Consider the following 9,763-nt stretch of genomic DNA (forward strand, 5'->3'; position numbering starts at 1 on the left):
TGAAAAAAAATGCACGGAGTAGAGACGTTCGGAGGTAAATGACATTTAAGTAAAGATTATTGCCGGATTTACAATTGGTCAGTTTCCAGACGTACACACTAAAATCTTAATTTTAATACTAGATATGAATAAATCCCAGGAGTGATTCGTGAAAGGCAAAGGAAGAAAATCGTGTCTTAAATGTCCGCTAGTACAAACAACGAAAGAGCTCGTTTAACATACATTAAATAACGGGAAAGAAACTGTAGAAAATTAAATACAAATGGTAAACATTGTCCCTGTCTCGTAGGTCCATCAGATGAAAGAAAAATGATAACCTCATTTGAAACAACATCAGTAAGAATAATTTGTTTTATTTTCTCTGTAAAAGACTTGTGTTATGGTTTCACGATATAACCAATTAATACAACGTTTGTTTGTTTGATTGTTTGTTTGATTAATTAACGTCCTATTAACAGCTATGGTCATGTAAGGACGGCCTCCCATGTATGTGGTGTGTTGCGTGTATGTTGTGCAAGGTGCTTGTTTTGAGAGACAGCGGTATATTCATGCTTTCACGATATAACCAATTAATACAACGTGAATAGTATGAATGGAGCGACATTATAAAGTGACCCGGTGAGTGTACACATGTACATTATCACACTAACATTACCTTACGGGGTTTTGGGGCCGCGGTGGCCGAGTGGTTAAGATGTCTCGACATATTACCACAAGCCCTCCACCTCTGGGATGCGGGTTCGAATCCCATGTGGGGCAGTTGCCAGGTACTGACCGCTGGTCGGTGGTTTTTCTCCGGGTACTCCGGCTTTCCTCCACCAACAAACCTGGCACGTCCTTACATGACCCTGGCTGTTAATAGGACGTAAAAATAAACAAACCAAACCTTACGGGAAGGTATTATTATGTAAATTTGATTTAGACAAGGAAGTTTTAAAAGTACGAGTTATCGTTCTTCTTGTCTATAGCAACCAATGAATACCAACAACAGTGATCAGTTTCAAGCACAGAAATATTGAAAATATTACACAGATCAGGACAGCAGTCAAACAAATGGTAATGTTGATATAATTAGACGTATTTAATGACTTAACGATGAATTTCTTTATAATTATGACGTATTTGAGATAAAAAAAAATTACTATGTTTTTGTTAGTTGTTATTCTACGCGAACCGAAAGTGACTTCATAAAAATTGAAAAGTTGGTATGAAATGATAAGAATATCACGAGATTATCGTCAAGGAGTTATATAATATGTGCCACAAAGAAACATTATAATATGATATTTCATAGCATTTAAAACAATCTATATATGTTGCCCTATAAATCGATAATAAAGTCAGACATTGCATTGACTTACAATGTCGTCTAGCGTGGTAACGTTGGTATTTTATACTCAATCAATTCACTCTGAACATGTTATTTAAATCAGGACTGAAGTCCAACAAAAAGTAATGTTGGTATATTAAGATAACTTAAAAGCAAGTCAAATTCGGTATTAAATTATAGGAATGTTGGCCTAAATATTGATAAAGTGTCTAGACCGTTTGGCTGGTCGTTTACAACTATAAACAGTATCTTGTCTTACTCCTTCGGATTTAAAGACATCAGATGAGGAATTATATGTAGTTTTATTTTACAGTGTAATTATCCTAGAGTCCATATACAATTTATATTTTATGGATAAACAGTAGTTATATGAGTTATAAAACTGTACATTTGTTGGTGTTTGAAATGCATCTACGAAGATTTTTCATATATGTACCCATACTTATCTTTGATTAATGAATGATTCTGTATATTTCAGATCTACCAATAATTCGTCTTTTGTTCAAGACATGGCAGAAGCTGTACAGATACATAAATACAGATGTCTCATCTGTACAGAGACATACATGGAACCCAGACTCCTGCTCTGTGGTCATACCTTCTGTTGTCAATGTTTGTCATCATACATCAGCGCGGAATACGTTACAGCAGACGAGAAACTCTACTTCCCATGTCCAGTGTGCGAGATACCAATCTTCAATGATGACGTCAATGCGGACATAAGTGCCTGGACGACATGCCTTCCGAAAAATGATTTCCTTGCTTCCTCTACAACACAAATATCTGACGCCCAATTTTGTGAACCGTGTCTGCGAGGAAATGAATCAAACCTTGCCGAGGTCACGTGTGTTGAATGTGATGAACACCTCTGCAAACACTGTAAAATCCACCATGAAAGGAGCAAACCATCGGCTACACATCACATCACCTCTATCTCCGGAAATGTTGGACAGCTTGCAGGAGTTTATGAAATCTGCCATCAGCATGATGGGAAACCATTGGAACTCTACTGTATAGACCATAGCACGATGTGTTGTAACACCTGTGTGTTAGTGTCACACAGACAATGTAACAATGTAAAACCAATGAAGGATGTGATAACGAAGAGTAAAGCTAAATTGCATCCTGTTGAGGCAATATTGAAGGAAGTTACAGAAGAAACCAAGAAGATGATAGAGGAAGATGATTTAGGGATAGCAGCACTAAACGCAAAAGAAAAAGAGGTTTTGACTGGAATGACAAGCAGGATAGAGAAGGCTAAAGACAAACTTGATAACCTTAAGAAAATATTCCAATCTAACATTGTTGGTAAGTTTAAAGAATGTAGGGAACAGATATTGTCTCGACAGAAGTGTGTTCACGTATTTCGCATTAACGCCGAAAACTCACACCAGTTGATGTTGGATGTAGATCAACATTTACCAGACCGTCACCAATTTGCCATGAGAGAACATACAAAAAATCAAATATCGGGACATTACCGTCAAATGGATAAGAATACCAAAACAAAATTAAATAGATTTGACGTCACACTGAAGATTGATGCAATGATTGATACAATCATGACAATGACTTCAATTTGTGATGTTGAAATCATCTCGTCGCTTTCGTCTGCGTCACAAAAAGCAAATGGTCGGATAAGTTCCTTGATTGGAAGTTTACTTTCGACAACCTTGGTTTCCACCTGTTTTGATCGTACTGTGAATGCCGACTTGGTGGGATCTCTGCAGAAAGTCCTGACTACCACAGTAACGACACCGGTGGATGTATGGACGGGCTTGGTATCCTGTGCACATACAGTTAACGCCAATATTCTTGGAATAGAAGATAGACCTTGGTTGACGGGAGGTATCTTCACTGAAAACAATGAGTTACTTATCACAGATCATTCTAACAAAAGACTTCTACTGCTTGATGATAATTATTCCTTCCAAAGGGAATACAATGTTGACGGTAGACCTACAGATATAGCACGTGGACATACACCTGATGAGATATTTGTGGCTGTAAACCAGACCTCCATACTGAGATGTACACTACGGAATGGTCAGCTGTCCGAGATCAGCAGGATCAGTGGTCCACCCGATACCTGGGGTATAGCAGTACACGGGGATAACATCCTGGCCGGTACTCCTGGTAGTGTGAAGGTCATGTCTGTCGAAGGGAAGGTCATCTATAAAAATCTATAAAGAAGCGTAGAGATTACACATACCTTGCCGTATCAACATCTAACTCTACTGTATACCACAAAGATGGCCAGGACGTAGTGTGTAGACGACTAGACATGTACTGTGACGCAGTAGTCTACAGGTACAGCAATCCTGGTCTGAGGTACCCTATAGGTATTGGACTGGATCGGGACCACAATGTGTATGTGTGTGGTCACAGTTCCGGAAATGTTTATCTTATATCACCTGACGGGTCACGTGGAAGGGTTCTATTACCCAAACTGTCCAGTATCACCAATCCGTGGTGTATTATCACAAAGAATTTTGTGATAAATTTTAAAGTGCTTTGAACTTTGCGTTAATAGTTGCTAAATTTTAACATCAATTATCAGTTAATACTATTGTGTGTAATTTGACATTCCTAAGGTTATATTCTTGATCATATTTACGTTTGTGACATTTGAGATAAAATCCTTATGTGTGATAACTGTGTGTATCCTCTGGCAATTAAGTCCTATTCTATTACGTAACCGGATTAATGTCACGGCCATCCTAATTGCCTAAAGGACACTGACCACGGCTGATTAATCTGCCAATGAGCGATATCTGTCAATCATAATTCTGTAATTTTATTGTATGTACATTATTTAAGCATGAAATATTTTATTTGTAAAGCAGTTAGGTCTCCGACTTTGTACGGAACACATCGGGTACATTCTGGACATTCCAGAATAGCCATCCGTCAAGTCAAAGTTATCATCATTAAATTCCAAAGTTCAACTTCAACATTTTCTATCGTCATCTTTACATCGTGACAAAACGTGCGGAAGTTTCCGTATGTTAATTGGTGGAGATAATCCTGGTAGTACCCACTTCTACGCTGGGTACGCTTTCCCGAAACCTCAACTGCCAAGCAAGTATTTCCCGCGAGTGACTCAAAGAAGGATCAACTCTATTCGGAATAACACGGACTGGATTTTAACCAAGACTGTGTTCGCCATACTTTGGAGTTAACCAGGGTAACGTTTTGACTGTAACCATTCAGGATGGCATTATGCTATAGATGTGGAGGCCACTTCGCCCCAAACCATCCGATGTGTTGTCCAGCAAACGGATGTTACTGTTTCCGATGTGGAAACATTGGCCACTTTTCGAGAATGTGTTTTAATCGAACCGGACATTGTACTACAAATGTTGGTACAACAGGATATTATCCCTGGACCAGTCAGCGACAACTGCCTATCCATCCTGTTCCTGTCCCGAAAAAACTCTTCGGACAGTAAGTCCGTTATTCGCACTGCACCAAAGAAAAAGGCCAAGTCAACATCTAAACGGCGGCGAGATTCTGAACGTCTCAGGAAATTCCGAGAATCCAAAAAGGTATTGTGTATTTTTCCATTCAGTAACATTGAAAATAGTGAACTTCAAAACGATTTCCAGAAAGACTCTAACTACAGCAACCAGATAATTTCATTACAGTCAAAACTTGTTCGTACCAAAATTACCATCTCCAAAATATCAGAAAAGTGTGCAAAATTACAAAGATCAAACGAAATTCTAGAAGAGGAATGTGCTCGCGTCAAAAATGTGAATATAACCAATTATGTGTCTCAAATCAAAGAACTAGAAAAAGCATTGGACAACAGAAAGAAAATTATGAAAAGCAAAGATGAAACAATCAGTACATTACAAACAACCGCGAAACAAAAAGAACAGACGCAGCGACAGATTTCTAATTTAAAGTTCAGAATTTCGGAGAAGGACGAGGAATTAAAACAGAAACAAAACATAATCACAAGCCTCCAAAAACAACTAAGTTACTACAGCGCTCCAAATACTACCAGACCGAATGTTTTTCCCGGACCACGAAACCAACCACAAAATAATTCACGACGCCAGCGACCACACATTTCCATGAACACCGAGCGAATAGACTCCATCAAAACAATGGACAGTTTAATTAAGACGCGGGACGCGTCTTTCCCGGAGCGGAAGGAAGTTATCACAAAGAATTTTGTGATAAATTTTAAAGTGCTTTGAACTTTGCGTTAATAGTTGCTAAATTTTAACATCAATTATCAGTTAATACTATTGTGTGTAATTTGACATTCCTAAGGTTATATTCTTGATCATATTTACGTTTGTGACATTTGAGATAAAATCCTTATGTGTGATAACTGTGTATATCCTCTGGCAATTAAGTTCTATTCTATTACGTAACCGGATTAATGTCACGGCCATCCTAATTGCCTAAAGGACACTGACCACGGCTGATTAATCTGCCAATGAGCGATATCTGTCAATCATAATTCTGTAATTTTATTGTATGTACATTATTTAAGCATGAAATATTTTATTTGTAAAGCAGTTAGGTCTCCGACTTTGTACGGAACACATCGGGTACATTCTGGACATTCCAGAATAGCCATCCGTCAAGTCAAAGTTATCATCATTAAATTCCAAAGTTCAACTTCAACATTTTCTTTCGTCATCTTTACATCGTGACAAAACGTGCGGAAGTTTCCGTATGTTAGTATAGTGGTTCATCCAACCAAACAGGAATTCGCAGTTACTTCTCAACAGGAATCTACTGCACTCGAGGTGTACAGATTCAGTGATGACAACATGTAGATAGTTTTATATAACACCATCATGATAGCAATACAAACAATCTCATATCATATGATATTATATAAATACTGCCTGCATTAGAGGGTGACAATGCCTATTATTAAACCTCAAGTGAGAATCCTGCATTCCGATTGGTCGGGAGATAGTTGGTATTTTACACTATCACACGGCAGTTAGCATTATAACAATAGGATACAATAAAGAAGTTCGTAGCAACCCCTAGCAACGGGTGATAGTGTATTTTTGACAGTGCAAAATATTAACCGCCCGAAAAAGATGCGCACTCGTCCCGTCGTCTGTTTACAACATTAGCAACGTCACGAAGACGCTTGTAATCGTATGTTTCCGTTCACCTAATCACATACTGGTTAATAAAAATCAACATATATCGCTTGGACGGTAAGCGATATTTGTAAACGGAAAGCTCCGTACTTAATTTGAAAAAAAGGTATTAATAGATGGACTAATTTGGCAAAACTATTACTGAATAGTTCCAGATAATTTTCGAAGCGTCGCTTCAAAAAACAAAGATGGCGTCGAAAAAAGAAGCGAGTGCGCATCTTTTTCGGGCGGTTAATAGCTATTTTGCACTATCAGAAATACACTATCCCCCGTTGCTAAGAGGGTCTCTATTGTCTCCTACTGTTATAATGCTAACTGCCGTGTGATAGTGTAAAATACCAAATATCTCTCGACTAATCAGAATGCAGTATTCTCACTTGAGGTATAATAATATAAGACTCTTTCATATGTGGATATGAAGGATAGGGATATTCTACCCGAGGGTCACAAAATGTAGTAAAACCCGAGGCTTGCCGAGGGTTTTGCAACATTTTGTGATCCCGAGGGTAGAATATCCCTATCCTTTATATCCACTTATGAAAGAGTATTTTTCTTTCATACCTCGACGTTTTATTGCAATTTTACAACTATAATATCCAGCCATTTTGAAATAAATTCGAAGAAATCCACGACTGAAAGTCAATTTTTCACACATGAAAAATTACGTGATATTTTCAACAAAAAATTCCGTTGTTTTCATCTTTTATAGTAAAATCAGTCAAGTTTGTGAAAAAAAATGTAAAAATTTTACCGAGGAAATAGAAATTATGTTGACGCCGTGACATCACGAGGCTTTATTGCATGGGTAGACATGCAATACCGCCTCAGGCGGCATGAGTGTACTGCCCTAGACTAGCCAGTATTACACCCGTAGGTATGAAAGAAACACATATATAGGACAAAGAAGTAATTCTAACAGTGTGGACACAAAATTGTCGAATTTTCGAGGTGATCTGTCCCTTTGTCACATTACATGTTAAGGACGATCACGGACGTACACAAAAACATAAACATATTAACACATACATGTATAGAACATACAGATAAACTAAAGGGACAATATCTATGCGTATTGTCTGAATGATCCCGATATATACATATATATGTACATGTATATTGTTTGTCCACAAGTATTTATTAGATAGCTTAATTAAGATAAAGATATTTGTGACAAAACAGAAAATTTTCCGTTTGTGCTGGAGAGTGAATATACCATCCTTTAATTCATAATGATTGTTATTTCTGATATTTTACTTGTTTCATATTGTTTATGTATACCTGTAGCAATTTCTATTTTGCAATTTTCTAATTACATTGTACATGTAATAGTAAATGTTTCGTTTAAGGTTAAAGAATGAGAACATCTTTAAAGTTAAAGTGCTGACGGGAAACTTTTGGTAAATCTTTCAAGATATAAAGACAATGTTTTGACGTTTATACAACAATTTCATTGTCCACTACGGTATATCACAACATGTTCATTCAGATCAAGGGCCAAACTTTGAAAGTGAAGTCATTGCTGAGTTATGTGATCTGTTGGGGACGGAGAATGGGGAATGGGGAACGTTTCAACCGTATCCTCAGTAGCATGTTGCGGACATTGAAGCATGCCCAGAAGAAGAACTGGAAAGCATATACCCCACCACTTGTACATGCTTATAACTGAACCCGCCATGAATCTACCAAAGTATCACCATTCTACCTGATATTTGGTAAGGAGCCTCGGTTACCCTTGGATATTGTATTTGGTTTGGGAGGTCTTATTAATGAGGAACAGATCCTTTCTGATTACACCAAGACCTCAAGGAACAATTAGCCTTCAGCTACAACTTAGCATCAAAGATGGTGTTAAAGGTTAAATGGAGGCAAAAGACATATTATGACTTGAAGGTACCCAGTCAAAGTTGGAGATAGAGTTTTGGTTAAAAAGTTGGCATTCGATGGGAAGAATAAATTGGAAGATCTTTGGGAGAAAGATCTTTACACCGTCATTCCAGTATTTGTTGTAGAACCTGAATCTACAGAAGGAAGAACTAGGACGATTCACAGAAACAACCAACTACATATAGGATATATTCCTTGTGAGGATATAGATACCAAGGAGGATGTTCACACCGAGGTCAAGCCTCTTGAGTCATTACCGGAACTGCCCCTTGCAGATCCTGATAGCTCTGATATTGAGGATGAAGATTGGTGCCTTGTACAGCTGGCAGTTTGGAGTCAACTGATGAGGAAGGCGATAAGGGAAGTGCAGGAACTAGATGACGATCATGTATATGGCTCTCCTGTACTTGCCGCTGGTCCGCCTAGTGACGACCAGTTCTCTAGTGAGGAGGGAGGACCAGTAGATGATACCAATATACCAGATGTTTCAGAGTCGGTGGTTGCAACGAAATGATACCCAACCACTATTTGATATAACTTATTATTTTTCTCTTTTGTATTGGAAAGTATATACATGTGCATTTTTCTTAAATGTATATATTAATTTACCTGTAGAAATTTCTATTTTGCTAAATTCAGCTAAATTATAATAATTGAACTCGAGAAGTTTAAATGAAAAGTGTTGATGGACAGTGTTTATGCTTCATTGTATAAACGTTCTTATTTTGGGTGTTTTATTTTAGCTCTGTTCGCACTCATTAAAGCTCTAATTCATGTGCAGCGCATGCAGTTCCAGTATTGATCTGAATTGTGTTAATTTATATTTGCACTAATAAACAATAATTTACAGTGGGTTTTTTTTCAATTGTATTTGCGCTAAAATAGATACGTATACATATACCGTACATCGTGGACAAATATAAGCAGATGTTCACAGCATAATGCATAAAGGTTACCTCGATCCTTCGAGCCAGATGACCTTTAGCTCCTTCTTTCGCTTCATAGTCAAACATTATCCAAAATAGTTTTCCAAAATCGTTGTTCACAAAATTTGACTGACGTTTACCAAACATGTCCTTCGCGCTGACAAAACAAGAGATCTAAGAGGTATTTTGGCACTCATTAAAGAATGATCAAAGAACGTCTTACAATAGAAAGAGGGATCTTTTCTCTACTTTCTGAGATAAAACGGTAACAAACTTCAACTATCAAAATCCAAGATGGCAGCCTGTCGGCCACCTTGTTGATCGATCGCTCTCAAAATGCACAACTAGGCTAGGACCATTGAGGACCTGAATATGAAATTTTGAGACAGATCCCTCCAGTACTGTCTGAGAAATTGCGGTAACAAGAATTGTAAACGGACGGATGGACGAACAGGACAGATGGATCGTGGAGGAAAGTCGAT

At 37.7% G+C, this 9,763-nt stretch overlaps 1 protein-coding gene across 1 annotated transcript; it reads left to right on the forward strand.

Moving 5' to 3' along the window:
• Positions 1 to 969: 969 nt before the first annotated feature.
• LOC138335327 (E3 ubiquitin-protein ligase Midline-1-like) lies at positions 970 to 5,414 on the forward strand. The gene is made up of 2 exons (XM_069284364.1): positions 970 to 1,056; positions 1,809 to 5,414. The coding sequence occupies exon 2, from the start codon at positions 1,840 to 1,842 to the stop codon at positions 3,517 to 3,519; it is 1,680 nt and encodes a 559-aa protein (XP_069140465.1). The 5' UTR covers positions 970 to 1,056; positions 1,809 to 1,839; the 3' UTR covers positions 3,520 to 5,414.
• The last annotated feature ends 4,349 nt before the right edge of the window (positions 5,415 to 9,763 follow it).

Source organism: Argopecten irradians, chromosome 11 (genome assembly GCF_041381155.1).
Source record: "Argopecten irradians isolate NY chromosome 11, Ai_NY, whole genome shotgun sequence".
Classification (NCBI taxonomy): Eukaryota; Metazoa; Mollusca; class Bivalvia; order Pectinida; family Pectinidae; genus Argopecten; species Argopecten irradians.